Raw genomic sequence first — 20049 nt, forward strand, 5'->3', positions numbered from 1 at the left:
GGTATTTCTCATTCAAATCCTCTCAACCAGTTTATCTCCCTTTAACAAAATTAGTCAATACCAAAAGAAACTATGTTGCTTTCTTATTGGGACTATGCTATCTCTGGGCTGTTTTCTTCAAGCTATCCTGCGGGTTGAGGCTCTCTGTTCAGACTTGTCTAACTAGTTTCATTTCAACTATTTGTAATTTGTTTTAATTTCTTTCAGCCATAGACTTCTAATACATCTAGAGGTGACATGCAGTTGATTAGAAAGTCAAGTTCAGTGGGTGCAGACCTGCAAGACCAAATTCTTCCTCTTACAGATGATGTATCGGTAAGTTCAGTTTTGTTTAGCAAATGGCTTATTTGCTCTACTGTCTGTCAGTGTCTAGATTCCCTATTATGTCAGGGCACTGCCTGTGAGATGTCCTCAGTGCGTTCAATCTGTATGGATCTTGTGAGATTTCTGGAATTATTATAACAGCTGGATTAATTAATCTCTGTAATTGAAATCAATATCTTTGTATTAAAAATCATTCTTAGCATTATTTCATGTTGCCAGGTTCAATAGTTGGGATTTTAGAAGAAGTTAATGAAGAACTGTATTATATTATGTTCTGATTGAGTCTGGTTTGGGGACCTGTGGAAGGTGTTCCTTTGTTTTACAGAAAGCCTTCTTTAAGTAATCTGACTAAATTTATCTTCTACAGCATTTTCTGTTTTGTTGCTTTTTCTTATACCTTATAGTCAGTCCTGGGAACTAATAGGATTGGGAGGTCCATAGCTACAGAGATACCTGCCTTCTCATAGAAATCCTAGTATTCCTGTGGGAAGAATGGAAACAGGAGACCCAAACCTGTCTATTCCCTAAAACTCTCCCATTAAATACTAAAGAAAAAAACCTGAATTCTTTCATTTTATTTCCCAAAAGGGCATTTGCCACATGCAAAGGAGAGGAAAAAATAAGATTCCTTGGAATAACTTTATATGGAATTAAAACCATGATTTTAAACATCCATGATGACAATAATACTTCACGATTGCTTTGATTTATGCCACTTTCAAAGTATTTTTATGTATGCCATTCATGTAATAGGACACCCTTGTGAGATCAGAATAGATATCGTTAACTCCCTTTTTGAAATGAGGAATTTGAGGGAAACAGAAGTTAAGGGGCTTCTTTGGATCTATGGAGCTGTATGATGACAGAGTCCAAGAGCTGTCAACTACAACTTCCAAGTCCAGTATTCCCAGACTCCCGCAGCCTGTCTGGGTGGCAAGGATTCTACCTGGGAAATTTCAGAGAGGAGATCAGCCACTAAGGAAATCAGGAAATTCAGAGATCAGCTGCTGAGTTAGTGAATTCCACTGGGCTTCCTTCCCCACTAATAAAATACACATTTGTATGAGTCCTATAGTGAATTGCTAAAGGGTCTCTGAGATCCTTGGGCAGCGTCTACAAGGCTTCACACATAAGCAGCACTCCATAAATATTTGTTGAACAAATGAATGAGTACACAAATGGAAATGTCTAGCATAATATTTTGCTTATTCATTAAAATTCATTGAATTTGAAAATGCCTATTTCATGTTTATGGAAGTCATGATATTGTAAAGCAGTAAGTAGTTCCAACCTTTCATATTGCACATCCCCAAAATTATTCTCTTTAAAATATCACGATTATAGACACCAAAAGTCCTCTTTTCTAATGAATATTTGTGGGTTTACAGAAAGTTTTTGGCTTCAGGGGAAAAAATTAGGAGTAATATTGGCGGTCAGTGCTATTGTTCGAGATAGCCATCACATTTGGTAAAGAAAGGAGAAGGTGGGAAACTGAATGTGTATGGTTTCTTTGAGATAACTTCATGGAACACTCATCCAGGATTTGGAAGATTTTCAGGAGATGGCAGGTCACATTAATAGGCAGGCTTAAGGATTAAAGAAAAGCAAATGCTTAATTACTACTATGACACCCTACATTCCACATATAGTACTTCTACAATATGTTTTATAGCCATGCTCACCATTCTTCTCTATTAACAAGAAATATAATGTGGACACATTCTCAAAATATATTTGATCCATATCTTTGCTGTTTCTGCTACATTGAACTTTGGCTACTTCTCTATGTTTCATGACCATCTTCACTGTACTTCAGAGATAGTCCTTAGTGCTCAGACTTTGCTGTGAATACCCATCTTCATTTGCCTTTAGCAATATCCATACCCCTACTCCTTCCTATACATGTATTAATTGGGTGATTCATTCACTTAAAAATCTCAATTATTTTTCATATAAAAGATAAAATATCAAATGACTCATCATATCAACAAACAGGTTACTGTCTTGTTCCCAGAAGTCTGGCATCATTCTCTTCTTACAGCTCATTATTTTCAATATTGCTTATTAATAAATGTAAAAATTAGGTTCTTTCTCTTCATTATAATCCTTAAAAAAATTTTTTAATGTTTATTTAATTTTGAGAGAGAGAGAGAGAGGGAGAAAGAGACAGAGTGCAAGCAGGGGAGGTGCAGAGAGAGAGAGGGAGACACAGAATCTAAAGCAGGCTCCAGGCTCTGAGCTGTCAGCACAGAGCCCAACACGAGGCTCAAACTCTCATGAACCATAAGATTATGACCTGAGCTGAAGTCAGATGTTTAACTGACTGAGCCACCCAGGCGCCCCTTCATTATCATCTTTTAGAGAAAAAGGTAGTTCTGGGCAAATCTTATAAATATTGATGATTTAAAGTTTAATTTCATTTTGAATACTCATGTCAATCAACTTGTTAATTTGCCAAATTCATTCTCTAATTTATTCAAAAACTATATCTTCAGGGTTAAAACCAAAATGACAAAACCTTCATGTTACTTACTGATTACTAAATTGTGTGTAAATTAGTAACTAAATTTTACTGTTTTGTTAGTTTTCAACAACTCATGGTGCCATATGCATGCTATATTATATTAGTTCATTCATTCTCACAATCCTACAATTAGATGCCATTATTATCTCCACTGTATAGATAAAAGTTAACTGGCCCTACATTACAGGCTAAGAGAGCCAGAATCTGAACTTAACTATTAGGATATCCTGCTTTTCTCTCTTTGATAACTTTCAAGAGAAAACAACTTTTTGTTTTTTCATACAAAAACTGAGTAAGAGGGGTGCCTGGGTGGCTCAGTTGGTTAAATGTCCGACTTCAGCTCAGGCCATGATCTCACAGTTCATGAGTTTGAGCCCCACATTGGGCTCTGTGCTGACAGCTCAGAGTCTGGAGCCTGCTTCAATTTCCCTGTGTGTGTGTGTGTGTGTGTGTGTGTGTGTGTGTGTCTATCTCTGCCCCTCCCCCACTTGCTCTCTGTGTCTCTCTCAGGACACAGGCTGAGCTCTCAGCTCTCAAAAAGAAACATTAACAAAAATTTTTTTAAACTGAGTATGAAATTCATAGTGCTAAAAATGATTCACTGAGTTGGGTTTTTTCTGTAGTCAATAAATTGAAATATGTGTTCATGTCATCAAGATTAAAGGCTAGTATCTTCTTTGTTTTGCTTTCCTACTTTTCTACTTGTGTGGCATATAGGGAATAATATACTTATGGATAAAAATAGGCATTCTGGCAGATATGTATATAAAGTACTTGGAAACCAAGATGTTAAGAATTTATGATCAGGTAAGTGTAGGAATCCTTACTGGGTGGTAGTTTATTTGTAATTATTATAATAACATCTGCCATTTATTATCTATTTACAAAATGTGAATCATTTTGCATACATTGTCTCATTCATTATTTACAGTCCTCATACAAGTTAGCCTATTTTAAAGATCAGAGTTAGTGACTTTAACTCAAGCTGTACACACCATTCTATATTCCCAATTCATTAACAGCTGGGGCTGTGAAACATCTTGGGCAATGACAAGAAACTGACCTACTGGGGATATAGAAATAAGATAGGCAACATTTGAATAACATATTATGAAAGGCTTCACGTTCATTATCACAGTGGTCTGGTTACAAATGGGACAGACAGCCTTAAAGTCAGACAGTTAAGGACTTCCTTTCCCTTATCTCTGGTACCTGTGTTGTTTGCCTCTCTGATTCTTATTTTCCTCATTAGTGAGTCAGTGATAAGGTAACAAGGCCTACTCCACAAAGCTGTGTCAACAATTACATGAGATAAGTCACATGAAAACTCCTGAGCCAGAGTAGGAATTTGATATGTGCTAGAGCCTTTCATTTACTCACTTTATTGCCTCACGTCTCTGGGTACTATTTATTATCACCACTTTACAAGTGGAAAAACTGAAATTCAGAGAGGTTTCAAAAACATCTCAAGATATATGTCAAAAAATTAAATGCAAGGACTGAGGCCAAAGTCTTCTGATCCTAAAAGGCAGAGGATGCCTGGAGAGGATTTGTCTGGGCAGGTAAAGACTTAAAGGAAATTTTTAAAATATTTTTCTCAGAAAACTCCCTGTGTTCTCCTTTACTAAACCACTAAGCTCCTTTCCTATGTCACTACTCATACTTACGATACCAGCTGTGTCGGTTTTTGTCAAAGCAATTCTCCAACATCAGCTGGGTATCAATTCAATTTTGACATTAACTGGAGTTAGCACAGACCCCACAGGTTAAGGGCTTGGTCCATAAGACTTCCCCTGCCCCCATTTCAGACAGAAATCCCAAGTCCAGGTTGTTGTTACCTGTGTTCTTAACGACTGGCTATAAATTGGAGCTTCCCACAACTCCCTCCTTTATTTTAATATGCTAGGGTGGCTCACAGAATTCAAGAAAACAGTTTACCTAGTAGATTATCAACTTATTCCAAATGATATTAAAGGATATGAATGAACAGGCAAATGAAGAGATACATATGATGAGGTTCAGAAGGGTCCCCAGTACAGGAGATTTTGTCCTTGTAGAGTTGGTGGTATACCACCCTCCCAGGACAGAGATGCCCAGCACCAACTCAGAAGCTCTCCGAACCCCATACTATTGGGATTTTCATGGAGGCTTCATCGCATAGACATGATAAATTCTGAATGCAATCTTCAGCTTCTCTCCCATTCCCAGAGGTTTATATGGAGGGGTTGGTTGGTGGGCAGAAGGGGAATGAAGCTGAAATTCCAAGCTTGTAACTATAGCTTGGTCTTTCTGGTGACTAGTCCCTATCCTGAAGCTATGTAGGAGCCCACCCAGAGTTACCCCATTGGAACAAAAGACATTGCTATCACCCAGGAAATTCCAAGGGATCTAAGAGCTCTGTGTCAGGAACCAAGGTTAAAGACCAAACAGAACAAATGATGTTCCTGGTGCTCTTATCACTTAGGAAATTATAAGGGATTTAGGAACTCTGTGCCAAGAACTAGGACCAGAGATCAATATATACTTTTTCTATTATATCAAAATTTTTAATGCTCATTTTTGTTACCTTAATGGAAATTTATTATTTGTGTAATTTTAAATATTTATAGAAAAGAAGTTTATAATACTTCATTATTTTCAATCACATGGCACAGATTGAGACAAAAACACTATGGGTTGTACCATGAATTACATAAGGGTAGAATCTATGTTTTATTCATCCACGCCTTTCTAAGCTTTGAATGATGCCTTAAAACAAAATAGAGGCTCAATAAAATATTGTGAAAAAAGAAAGATGGGTGGATAGGTGGACAGATGGACGGATAGTTGAATAGACAGACAAACAAAAGGACAAAGGAGGAATAACACTGTAATAGCTAATCAATTCTTAGAAGTAGTTTGTTAGGGCATATTTATGGTATACAAGGCTCTGACCAAGGCATTTGAATACAATTTATTTTTCACACATGCATAGCATCCCAGTGTGGACCTTTGCCTCTTATCTGATACACATTTTACAAACTTTAATAGGTGGGACTGCATCTTATGCCAAAACATGTCAGGACTATACCAAACACACACATATAACACACACAAACACACGTGCACATACACCACATAATGTTTGGTGCTATCTTTTCTATAAAGTATAACATTCCATAATAAGTTTCTGTTTTGTTACTCAATCCCTTATTCCCACATTAATATTGTACTTATAAAACAGCATCTGCATTTTATTGTCACTCTGGGCCAGCCACAGTGGAACATATTTTTTGTGGATTAATACTGCATTAAAAATATTTGGGGTATTTACTAATACCCCTCCTATATAAGCTCTTTCCTGTAGGGCCACTCCAAGATGATCCTAAAATCTAAAATACTACTGGTCTCAATTACCTACCATAAAATTCTCATAGTAAAATGCCCATTGTCTCAGCATGGCTGATTTCTATCAAGTATGTAATAATAATAACAACAAAAATCGTGATACTAATTCACATTTATATAGTATTTACTATGGGCTGGTCAATTTACATGAATTAATGTATTTAGTGCTTATATAAATCCAATGAGGTAGGTATTAATTTCATTTCCATTTTCCAAATGGGAAGACTAAAACACAAAAGGGCCAAATACCTTGCTTCATATTGCAGAGCCACCAAATGACAGAGCTAGGACTTGAGCTCAGGTAGTCTGGCTCCAGAGACTCGTTTCTTATCATTTAATGCTATACCACTCTCAATTAGAAGTTAGCTCAATGATGGTGCATTAATTTAAACTAACATGTGACTGTGCTCTACCCCTAATCCAAAGTCTAAGTTCAAAACTATTTAAGAAAGGCTTTGCAGCTATAAGCTAGCACCATGAACCTTCATTTTGCTGTTATCTGAAGATGGAAGAGAGTTAAATGCCTAACCTCTCAGAATACAGCCAAGAAATCCCTCTTACTAAATCAAGACAGAACGATCTAGAAGGGACAAGAATCTGAAATTGATTTCACTCATTAGGGTTGGGTAGTTGCTAAAGACAGAGCTACAAGGCTTTAGAGTAAATCCAGCTTAGCAAGCCAGACATGACTAAGCAGTGAGTAACTGTGCAGGGAAGTGGCAGGAGGTGGGAGTTTCCCTCCATGGGGATGAAGTATCCATGGGGAATCCAGGAAAGGTGTTCTCAATCCCTTTAGCTTATGCTTTCCTCTTACAGCCTTAAAATTCTCATTCATGCTCCTTTTTTGCCCGTGTGCCCAATTTCCATCCCTGGGGCCAGAGTAAAGACATTTCCTTAGATAGGTGAAGAAATAGTCTTCTCTTCTCTGGGTCCTAATTTTCCTTCCCTGAGACCTCTGAATTCAGCTCAGCTTGAATAATTTCAACATTTTCCACAGAAACTTTTCTTTGCTCTGGACTCACAATGGTATTTTATTCAATTCTGCCCCTCGCCCCATTGTCCCTCCCATATCTGGGAGTTAAACACTGAAGGAATATAAAAAGTTTTCTTCGTTTCTTCTTTTTTAACCTCCTGACAAGCATTCCATGGAGCATCACAGTGCATAAATATATCTAGAGCTATGTTTTCAAAGCTGTGTTCTGTAGAACATCAGAATCCCACAGGATATGAGTAGATAGGGTGTTTTTTTAAAAAACGTATATTTGAGGGGCACCTGGGTGACTCAGTCAGTTGAGTGGCCGACTTTGACTCAGGTCATGATATCCTGGTTTGTGAGTTTGAGCTCCACATCAGACTCACTGCTCTCAGCCTGTCAGCTCATAGCCTGCTTAGGATCCTCTGTCCTCCTCTCTCTGTCCCTCCCCCACTTGCACTCTCCCAAAAATAAATATTGAAAAGTAAAGAAAGAAAGAAAGAAAGGAAGGAAGGAAGGAAGGAAGAAAGGAAGGAAGGAAGAAAGGAAGGAAGAAAACGTAATTTAAAAAACCTTTATTTCAGTCCAATTCAATAAATAGTATTCAAGATTCTGCTAAGAATCAGATAATGTATGAGGCACTGGGGTTGTATCAGTGAAAAGAATATATACAAAACCAAGACAGAAATATTGTTCACATTTACTTCCACTTAAAACCAGATTCTGAGACTTCTAGAAGTGAGGGTCCTCTCTAATTTTATTTAACCCATTTTTTTCAAACCTGTTTGAATATGGAAAACCTCCTTTCCCCCACCACCTGGGAACATTTTTGGAGAAATGTCTCAATGCTATATATGATGTTTTCACTATCTTCAAGATCTTGCCCACTTTGGGGTAAAAGGATATTTATACACATTTCAAGAAATAAAATATATAGAGAACTTGTAGGAGTATGAAAAAAAGTGTCAAATTAGATAAAAGCCTTCAAAGTTTACAGACAACCCTCAATATGGTTATCATTCTATCAGCCCTACCTCCCCTCTGCCCACTCCAGGTGACCTCTGCCACTGTTATAGGAGATTCTACGGGGAGGGAGAGAAGGGAATCCTAACTTTTTCAGAGTTCATCAAAGTGTAAAGCCAATAGAAAGGAAGATGTGAAAGCAAAATAAATTTCAGACTTAACCACAATGAGGGTGGGTGGCCGCTCTGATCAAACAACCTCTACTTTCACTTCCTAAAACTCTTCACTTGCCTTTCATGCTGCTTGAAATACCACCCATTATTCATCTGAGTTCATAGGAAACCTGTTCTAAAAAAACGTAAATATCACTCTCAGAAAGAAGTTTGATATCACAGAGAAAAATGGGCTTTTGAGTCACAGAAGCCCAAGTTAGGTTCTAGTTCTGCATACTGGCTTCATGAATGGAGCAAGTTAGTCACCTGTGAAGCAAAGATACATAATTCTACTGACAAGCATGTTTGGAGGATGAGATGCGACGATATACCAACAACTCCTACAAAGTCAGCATTTACTACCTAGTAGCTCTTGTTGTCACTCTTAGTATTAAATGGTCACCCTAAAATAGCCACTGTGGAAGACAGTATGGAGGTTCCTTAAATACAAGCATCCTATGATCCAATAATTCCACTATAGGATATTTACCCAAAACATACAAAAACACTAAATTCAAAGGGATACATGCACCTCTATGTTTACTGCAGCATTATTTACAATAGACAAATTATGTAAGTGGCCCAAGTGTCCTTTGATAGATGAAAAGATAAAGAAGAGGTGGGGGTGCCTGGGTGGCTCTGTCAGTTAAGTGTCCAACTATTGATTTTGGCTCAGGTCATGATCTCACAGTTAGTGAGATTGAGCCCCATGTCAGGTTCCACACTGACAGCCTGGAGCCTGTTTGGGATTCTGTCTCCCTCTCTCTATGCCCCTTCCCTTGCTCTCTCTCTTTCTCTCTCTCTCTCTCTTTCTCTTTCTTTCAAAATAAATAAATAAACTTTAAAAATAAAAAAAGAGGTGATACACACACACACACACACACACACACACACACACACACACACATACAATGGTATATTATTCCACCATAGAAATGAATGAAAACTTGCCATTTGCAACAAGTATGGAGCTAGAAAGTATCATGCTAAGCAAAATAAGTCAGAGAAGGACAAATACCATACAATTTCATTCATATGTGGAATTTAAGAAACAAAAGAGGAAAAAAAGAGAGATAAACCAAGAAACAGACTTTTAACTATAGAGAACAAACTGCTGGTTACCAGAGAGGAGGTGGGTGGGGGATGGGTGAACAGGTGAAGGGGATTGAACACATTTACCATGATAAGCACTTAGTAATGTGAAAGTGCTGAATTACTATATACTATGCCTGAAACTAATATACCACTATATGTTAATTATACTGGAACTATAATAAAACACTTAATTAAAAAATTAAATTAAATTAAATTAAATAATTAAACAAAATAGTCCCAGAGTACCCAAACAGATATTCACATGTCAGAGTATATTAGGTTACCACAAAATGTTGCTCTTCTGTAGCAAACATCTGACTTGAGTGACTCAAAGGAAATGATGATTTTCATTGGTAGAAAGAGAATTTGGCACTTTGGCTCTAGAACAACTTTCCTCCAGGGATGGGCACCATGCTAGGGAAAGAAGAGCAAAGTTTTTTGCACCAAATGCTTTCTAGGAACTTGATGCACTTAACACCTTTGTTCAGTTACATTAGAAGTTCAGTAAACTTGTAGGTGGCCTGGGAAGCTAACCAATAATTTATTTTTAAATAAGATTGCATGTTTTAAACTTCAAGAAACTATCTTTATGAAGATTTATGGGAACATAATCTGTCTGCAAATTGGCATTTGAATACTATTCACATGCATTTACATTTGTATAATGATAACATGCATCTACAAGAAAACAGAAGACTGATCCTGAAAATAGAAAAATTTATAGAGTTTATAGATAAAACGATAATGGGCATGTGGTTGACTGTAGAGCAAGCCTAAGTTGCTGCCTTCAGGGAAGGCCTTTCTAGAAAAAGGAAAATCCATGTGGATAAAGAGGTCTATGATGTCTTTTGCTGACTCAAACCTCTTTGAACTCACACATATAAAAGTCCTCAACTTAGAGTCTGGTTACTGAAGAATATCCCAACTCAGATCATTAACAGTTCAGACTGCCCTATATATTCCTCAAGATGTGTATTTTTCAGTCTGAAAAACTGCAGAAAGCAAAGTCACAAAATTATTGAAATTATCACGTTTTCATTGACATCTTTGGAAAAATGATGCCATGCATATGCCCTTTTAAACACTGAATACTCAAACTTAATGAAAGTAAATGAATATGATAAATTGGATTTCATACAGATTATAAATTGTGTTACTCTGAATTAAGTATCCTCTGTACTTGCCCTTTCCTTTAAGGAATGCAGAATGCCAAACAGGTCTTAAACAGGGATTACTTTTAGCTGCCTTCCCATTTCAAGTTCCAAGAGTTTATTTTGTATTCCCCCAAATTTTTAGTTGAATAAAATATACCTTAGTCTTCTTCTAATTGTACATTCAACATAGAAATTTCCTTTTAATGAAATAGTTTTCTAAAACCTCCACAAAAATTAGAAATTTTAAATATCACATGCTTTCTCTGAAGGCTATAGAGATTTCTGTCCATTTTCATGAAAGTTATATTTCCAGCTATGATAAAAAAAATTTTAAATGACCTCTAAGATTCCCATCCCTCAGTGTACACACTCCTGGACACTCAAACACTAATTTAGGTGCTGCTGTGAGGGAATTTTGCAGATATAATTAAGGTCTCAAATCAGTTGGCTTTAAGATAGGGAAATTGTCCTTGGTGGACCTACTCTAATCAGATGACACTTTTGAAAAGGACTAGGCTCTACCTGGAGAGATATTCAGGATGTAAGAGATTTGTTGGGAGGGTGATTCTCCATTGCTGGCTGTAGAGATGGAATGGGCCACATGCAAAGAATGTGGTGGAATCTATGAGCTGAGAGAGAGAGGCCTGTGACAGCCAGCAAGAGAACAGGGACCCCAGTTCAACTTCAAAGAACTGAGCTATGCCTAGAACTTAAGTGAGCTTAGAAAATGATCACAAATGTCAGATGAGATAGCTGCCTCAATCAACACCTTGATTTCAACCTTGTGAGATCCTGAGCAGAAAACTCAGCCATGACATGTACAGAACCGTGAGCTAATAAGTTGGTATTGCTTTAAGCTGCTAACTTTGTGGTAATTTGTTGCACAGCAATAAAAAATTAATACATCAGTGTTTGTTTTCTGATGCAAGTAAAGCAGGAAAAAAAATGCATGGGCACAATGGTGCAGTGCATCTCTACTTACAATCAGGCTAGATTCCCAAGGCTTTACTGAGCCTATTTTTCTCCAAATCTGAAGTGATATTATGCAAATAACTAGCAGGACCTCTCCAGAATGGAAAGTCAATGATGCATATTGGCTTTCATGCATCTCTTCATATTATCATATTATTCATAAAAGTTGATACTGAGTTGACAGTTTATTCATACAGGATTAAATAGCTGCAGATTTAGACTATGGCTCCTGAAGCTTTTGTAATGTGGCATTGTATACCTGTTATTCCCCAGAGGTTCTCACAAATGGAGAACCTAACACACCTATTTGTTGGTTGCCATTCCCCCTGCCCAGATGTTCACAGCTCCTTGTATGGGATTTGTAGATATGACTGCCACGGCACTTGAAGCAGTGGGCTATGGTTGTTGAACAACTCCTCTGCTAAGAGTCCTACCATTCAGTCTGTAACAGTGATGTGATCTTCCTGTCATCTACTTTCTCCATTTGCCCTATTCAGAGAAACTCTGATGAGAAGACAGATTTGAAAGCCCTTAAGTCTCCTTAAGTTCTAGCCTTCCTTCTTTGGTTCTCTTATTGATTTCGAATGTCTTGGAAACATACTAAGATTCTCTGAGAAAATGAATGGTCAAATAAATGAAGAATGAATGAATGAGTGAATAGATGAATATATAAATAATAAATCAATTTAAGAGAATGCACTCAATGGAGTGGAAGTGTGGCACTGCAGGAAAAACAATGGTGCCCTAGGAGTTAGAAGGCGTGAGTCTGAGAGGACCACTAGTTCTGTTACATCAGATGTCGTTTAATCATCTCTGGGCGTCAGTTTTCTCACCTGGAAAATGTGTTACATTCTACCAAATAGTTTCTAAGTTATCCTTAACTTCTGAATTTAGGTTTTATTTAAAAAAAAATTTTTAATGTTTATTTGTTATTGAGAGACAGAGAGAAACAGAGCGTGAACAGGGGAGGGACAGAGAGAGAGGGAGACACAGAATCCAATGGAGGCTCCAGGCTCTGAGCTGTCAGCACAGAGCCCGACATGGGGCTTGAACTCTCAAACCACGAGATTGTGACCTGAGCTGAAGTTGGTCGCCTAACCCACTGAGCCACTCAGACACCCCTGAATTTAGGTTTTAAATCATTCAAGAGGCTAAATAATGTTACACTCCACAGAGCTTCTGTTTGTTGTTATATTCTGGCACCTTAATTCTTGTCCATTGGAAGACACACTGCCTCTCCACAGCCAGCTGTCTAGATTCTTTTTAATTAGCCAATGCATACATTGTCAATATTTTCTATACCCACCAGAATTCAAGCCTCTCAAGCTCCACTAGGTTTATTGGGTAAATGTACTGCTTATGCCAAAGCTATTATCTTCTTAATTATTTAGGTCCATATGACTTGTATCTTTTATGCTTTCATTTACATATAAAATATGTCTATATTCAAAAGAAAAATTTCTTGTAAATCAACCAATATTTATTAAAATTACACTCAGTGCAGGGGCGCCTGGGTGACTCGGTCAGTTAAGCATCTGACTTTTAATTTCAGTTCAGGCCATGACTCATTGTTTGTGAAATTGAGCTTCACATCAGGCCCTATGCTGATAGTGTGGAGCCTGCTTGGGATTTGCTCTTTCTCTCTCTCACTCACACTCTCTGTATATCTCAAAATAAATAAATAAACTTAAAAAAATTAATGAAATAAATAATATAAAAAATAAAATTACACTCAGTGCAAAGCATTGGACTAAATCTTGTAAAGGAAAAATACCTTCTGTCCCCAAAGAGGTTGGTTTAGCAACACACACCCACCCAAAGCTAAATTCTAATGAAAGAGGTAAATAAAGTTGATTATAATGGCAAGTTGTAGAGAAAGAGACTACAAAATGAGTTAGAAGACCAGGACCTTTTTAAACCATTTGACTCTAATCAAGTGTCCTCTCTCTCAGCCTCTGTTATTTCATATATAAAGCTGGCATATCTTCCTCTTACAGATTTGTAAAATTCCTACTCTTTACCAGGCGCCTTATTAAATCTTAATGATAAAAAGATGAACAATACCAGTCTAGCTCATTGAGGAGTTCAGAATTAAATTTAGATTAATATACATGCAAACAAATACTTGACACAATGTCATTAGCACTATTGTTGATAAGAGATGTGGACTGACAGCACAGAGAGCCAGTGCCTCTAGAAATAGAAACCACGAGTAATATTGTACATTGCCAGATCCTGATCTTCTTAATACGTCCCTTCACCCCAAGATAACCTTGATGCATGTCCAAGACAAATGTATTCTTGCTGGAAAAGGTAGACCAAAGAAACTTGCTGTTATCCAAAGGAGAACCAGAAAGCTTGTAACTGTTACAGTGTAAGAGTAACCTGCTGAGTTTTCCTTTTTACAGGACAGTAGGATTTGGCACCCAGAGCAGAAGTTTGAAACCATGGATGATTGCCCTTCTCATTGTGTTATTACTGACAGTGGTGGCAGTGACCATTGGTATTCTGGCCCACTTGTTAGTCTCTGGTAGGTAAAGATTGTGAATTTCACTCAGCTTGATTTCATTTTTCTGCAAACTTTCATTTGTATATATGTAAATGTAATTTTATCTAAAAGTATTTTTGTGCTTTTACCAGCATTTAGAATTTAATTTTTTTCAGTCATTTTATAAAAATAATTATTGAATGCCTATTGTATATGAGTACTTTTCTGGATGACTCAAGGTACAACATTATATAAAGCAGACCAGTTTCCTATCTCCTTGGAGCTCACAAGCTAATATCCTTTTAAGACTACACAAAAGATCAAAAATGGTAACTGAAAGAGGTGCCTGTGTGGCTCAGTAGGTTGAGCAGCTGACTCCTGATTTCCCAGGGTCATGGGATCAAACCCCACGTTGAGCTCTGTGCTGAGCGTGGAGCCTGCTTAAGATTCTCCCCTCTTGGGGCAGCTGGGTGACTCAGTCGGTTATGTGTCTGACTTTAGCTCAAGTCATGATCTCACAGTTCATGGATTAGAGCCCTGCATCAGGCTCTGTGCTGACAGCTCACAGCCTGGAGCCTGTTTTGGATTCTGTGTCTCCCTCTCTCTCTGCCACTCCCCTGTTTATGCTCCGTCTCTCTCTCTCTCTCTCTCTCTCTCTCTCAAAAACAAATACTTAAAAAATTTTTAAAAAAAGATTCTCCCTCTCTCTATGCCCCTATCCCCCACTCACACACTTTCTCTCACTCTAAAAAGATTTAAAAACTAAAAAAAGTAGCAACTTAAATCTACTGGTAATCATAACTGTAACCATTCAAGTGAAAAACTATGATAAATTAGTTATTATATTAGTTATTAAAACTGACTCATTTACTCATCATTATGTCCACCAACATTTCAAGGGACAAAGAAAAACACATGTCCAACAAAATGATGAATTTTGAAATAATTGGTAAACTATAAATATGACAAATATTGTTACTTATTTTTAGAGAAAATTTTATCCTTTCCTAAATGATATTCACGTATTTTTTAATTGCCTGATATACTTATAATCACACAAATAATGCATTTCAGAATTCTTTTTAAATTACATCTTTCTCTGCACAGACTGCAAAGCATTAACATTTGTTGACAAATCTCCACAGGGTCACTCACACAGATGTGTTTGATAAAACAACTACCTCAGGCTTCTTACTTGAATGGCCTCACCTATTGTCATCTTCCTCAGACTTGTGGGGGGGGGGGGCTGGTGAAGACTCTATCACAATCATTAAAGGTTTTAAGAACACACTTCTGGGCTTTTTGTAACAACCCCGCCTGTAGTTTATGCTAATGGCAAAAGATTCTCAGGTCATTTCATTTGACTGCCTACGAGCCCCTTTACTAGGAGTATAATGTTTGATAATGATATGGATTGTGCAGATGAGTATCAGGGGGACCAAAAAAAAAGCACTACAGAGCCCAGAAACATACCACCTAGAAGATGTACCATTCTGATATCCCTCTCTCTTTCCTAGGTCCATAGCTGGGAAACCCATTGTGCCCACTGTGTCCTTCCTAGGCCAGGCTCCCTAAGGAGAGATGCTATTCTGTGGCTGGTCTGTTTTTCTATTTTCAACTCTTTGTAGGGGCGCCTGGGTGGCTTAGTCAGTTAAGCATCGACTTCAGCTCAGGTCGCAATCTCATGGTTCATGGGTTTGAGCCCTGCCTTGGGCTGTGTGCTAACAGCTCAGAGCCTGGAGCCTGCTTCAGATTCTGTCTCCTCCCTCTGCCCCTCCCCTGCTCACGCTCAGTCTCTGTCTCTCAAAAATAAATAAATGTAAAAAAAAAATTAACTCTTCGTAAATTTCTTGCCCCCCACCCCCAGAAGGCCAGACTCCTAAGATTACTAGATTTCTTAAGAGCCCCACTGCTCTGTTTTCTTATCTTTCCCAGCAGCCAAGCAGAGATCTGACTGATTCACCCCACTTACACACTGTTCTTATCTCCCACCTCTGACAGTTTGTTCCCTTTCTTTTCCTGTCTTTCTTACTTTGCCTGGCTCTCCCATTATAAATCAAAATTCAGGGGCGCCTGGGTGGCGCAGTCGGTTAAGCGTCCGACTTCAGCCAGGTCACGATCTCACGGTCTGTGAGTTCGAGCCCCGCGTCAGGCTCTGGGCTGATGGCTCGGAGCCTGGAGCCTGTTTCCGATTCTGTGTCTCCCTCTCTCTCTGCCCCTCCCCCGTTCATGCTCTGTCTCTCTCTGTCGCAAAGATAAATAAAAACGTTGAAAAAAAAATTTAAAAAAAATAAATAAATCAAAATTCACAAGGATGTTCATATACATCTACTTCTAGCAGAGTATAAGGTGGTATACATTTTACCTCAGCAAGACCTAATATAGGAATTAAATGTTTCAGCTTTAGAGCTAGTCTCTCTAGGTTTAAACTCAGGCCAACTCACTAGTTATATCGCATAGAGCAAGTTACTTAACACCTCTGTGCCACACTTTCTTCACCTGTGAAATGGAGGTGACACCAATCTCAGGGAGCTAGAGTGAGAACCAAATGAATTAATACATGTAAAGTGCCCAGAACAGTGTTTGGCAATATAGTAGACACTCAATAAATTCCAGTTATTATTAACATAAAAATTAATTATCTTCATTATATTTATTAAGAAAGTAAATTAGAAAAAAGTCTCAATAATAATTCAAGACTCTATACTAACGCCATTATATCTGTGCCTTGGATCCTGAAATCTAATCATGTTATTTCCTACTTTTCCTTTTTATCACAGGACAGAAAACGGAGTATTATCATGGAACATTTAAAATTTCAGATCTACAAGTCAATAGAAATTCTAGACAAAACAACACATACAACCTTAAGGACTTAAAGGAGATGAGTGAGAATTTGGTAAGTCAGATGTATTCTTTCTGTTTTAAAACAATGTTGAAGGAAGAGATTTGTGGATCATTTCCCTGAATATTTCTCAAAAGACTATTTTCAGACCACTTGCATTAAATCACCTTGAAAATTCCTAGGCCCCATTCCAGACCCACTGAATCAGTGTCTAATGGGATGGGTTGGCAGGGACGGGGGAACAAGGAAATCTCCATCCTGATAAACAGTGATTCTGATAAACCACCCTTTGTGACTCATCCACCTTATCTAAAGGTAAGAGAATTGGGGCATCTAGGTGGCTCAGTTGGTTAAGGGTCTAACTGTTGATTTCAGCTCAAGTCATGGTCCCAAGGTCATGGTATCAAGCTGCATGTTGGGCTCTGCACTGAGCCTGGAGCCTACTTAAGATTTTCTCTCTTTCTCCCTCTGCCGCTCTCTCTTCCTTGCTCTCTCTCTCTCTCTCTAATAAATAAATAAATAAATAAATAAATAAATAAATAAATAATAAAAATAAATAAAATAATAAAAATCCATAAATGGAAGTGAACAAATGCAGAGTGCATTTATGATAGTAATACTGTGTTTGAAAGTGGACTTTTAAATATCAATAAATCATGTATTTCTCAGAGTGAAGGAGCTTCACATGCAAAGACTGAGATAGGTAATGACAGATTACAATCATGAGCACATGCAAGGCCCTTCGCTGGCTGTCATTATTTATTACTCTCATTTTTTCACAAAACGTACTCCCATTCACCTCCCTCAGCAGGCAACCCTTCTTTGTGCCACATGTATTCTTTTGTTTGTATTCATTCCTGTAAAAATGTATTTTGTTGTTTTGTGTGCACATGCTTTTAATTTATTCTTTGTGTTATAAATCATTCATCTTAGTCATTTTGGGCTACTACATCAAACTACCAGATACTGAGTGGCTTGTAATATCAGATATTGATTTCTCAAAGTTCTGGAGGCTGGAGGTCTGAGATCAGGGAACAGCCAGGTCAGATTCTGATAAGGACCCTCTCTCAGGTTGCAGACTGCAGACTTCTCAGTGTATACCCACATAGTGGAGAACAGACCCAGAAAGCTCTCTGGGTCTCATTATAAGGGCACCACCAACCCCACTCATGACCTAATCACCTCTCAAAGGCCCCAACTCCTAGCACCATTACATTGAGGGTTAGCATTTCAACATGAATTTGGGGGCAGGAAACAAATATTCAGTCCATGGCATCACTTTTTGTTTCATGCCTTTTTACTTAGAACTTTTTTTAAAGCTCTGTCCATGTTGCTAAATGTACACATAATTCACTGCTATTGGCTACTACAAAATGGTTTATAGTGTGTTTTGCCATATTTTACCTCCTACCTATCATCCCAAGAAATGCTGCACTAAATAGCCTCCTACTTGTCCCCTATAGACCTGTGCAAGTTCTTCTGTGAGCAGAATTACTGGGTCACTGGGTGTGTACCCACTTAATTTAACTAATTAGTGTGGATTGCTCTTCAGAATGGCTGACCCAGTGTACACGCCCATCTGCAGTGCATAAGGATTCCTATGTCCCCACATCTTTGCCAACACTTGGTATTATTTGGCTTGCTGACTTCTGCCAGCCTAATAGGCAATAAGTTATGTCTTTTTGTGATTTAATTTACATTTTTCTAATTACTGAGTTTGTGCATTATTAAATACGCTTGTTAGCCTTTCGAGTTTTCATTTTTATAAATTGCTTGTACCTATCCTTTACCTGTTTTTCTGTTAGAGTCATTTTGTTTTATTAGTGTTATTTTCTAGAAGTTCCTTATATTTTCTAGATATGAACAGTTTGCTGGTTGAGGAAATTATAATCATCCATTCTATCTTCTATTAATTTGGACCATGTTGTCCTTCATGAAATAGAAATCCATAATTTTGAAATGATGATCTTCATCAATTTTGTCTTATGTTTGTGTTTTTAAAGTTTTTTTAAGAAGGTATTCCCTCTTTCAAGTCATAAAAATATTTTACTTTATTTTCTTCTATTAAGTTCAAAATTTTACTTTTTATATTAAGCCTTCAATGTATATAAAGTCCACCTTTGTGTGTGATGTTAGGTAGGAACCCAGGTTGTATTCTCCAAATAAGTTTTCCCAATTTAACTAAACAATCTTTCCTCCCAATGGCATGGTTGTTCAGCTCTTTACATTTCTTCACACCTGAATCTTGCAGAAAAGGAAACATGATCTATCTCCTCAAATTGCTTCATATCTCTTTGGAGATATGAGAGTAATGAGCATGAAACTGAACACCATGACATAATTAAGGACTAAATTGTATGCTGAGGACCATAAGGGCAGAAGAACTTCAAAGAAAAGGAAATTCAGCTAGGTTTCCCATGGTCAGGAAAGGCTTTGTATTATTTAGCCTTGTTTAAATGAAACAAGTGTCCTTTTTCCTCCACTCACCACCCAGTTACCTTCAGAAGAAGTATGTGAATGGTTCATGCCTCATCCTGCCACTCCTGTTTATTGTTGCTGAATCCCAATGAATGAAACCAGATTCTTCTCTCTGCCCTATATGGGTGCTAATTAGACAGCCAAGAAAGACAGGTTGCAGGTCCTGCTCTTCCTCATAATTTGGGATTTACTGATTTGAATGCAAATGGAGATGCAAAAGTAAAATGAGCTCATGCTCAGATACTGCTAAAAAGACTTCAGTAACCAGACACCTGTAATTCATGACACTCCCAAATAGGTAGGTCACTTTCTTCATTATTATAAGTTCGGGTAGGATCACTGTCTGATGTAGTACTTCATTTGAAGAAACATATTTCAGAAATATCAAGAAATACTTTTAAATTACAGGGTCATTACAGATGTGAAAGTCATAACCTTGTAATTCCATAACAATAGCTAGCATGTACTGAGTGCCAAGCACTACGCTAAAGCACCTTACATGTATTTTAGTTAATCCTCAAAAACAACTTTATGAGGTAACTACAATTACTATCACAATTTTACAGATGAGAAAATCAAGGTACAGAAAAGTTAATTTACTCAAGATCATAGAGCTAGCAAATGTAGCTAGTAA

The 20049-nt window shown here is 37.6% G+C and overlaps 1 protein-coding gene across 1 annotated transcript in view; it reads left to right on the forward strand.

Annotated features, from left to right (window-relative positions):
• The first annotated feature begins 237 nt into the window (after window positions 1-237).
• Window positions 238-20049, forward strand: part of TMPRSS11A (transmembrane serine protease 11A) — a 52835-nt gene continuing 33023 nt past the window's right edge. Inside the window, exons 1-4 of the mRNA XM_047857615.1 lie at window positions 238-315; window positions 1730-1791; window positions 14013-14134; window positions 16873-16991. Coding sequence (XP_047713571.1) covers window positions 238-315; window positions 1730-1791; window positions 14013-14134; window positions 16873-16991 — 381 coding nt within the window. The remainder of the gene's footprint in view (window positions 316-1729; window positions 1792-14012; window positions 14135-16872; window positions 16992-20049) is intronic.

Source organism: Prionailurus viverrinus, chromosome B1 (genome assembly GCF_022837055.1).
Source record: "Prionailurus viverrinus isolate Anna chromosome B1, UM_Priviv_1.0, whole genome shotgun sequence".
Taxonomy (NCBI): domain Eukaryota; kingdom Metazoa; phylum Chordata; class Mammalia; order Carnivora; family Felidae; genus Prionailurus; species Prionailurus viverrinus.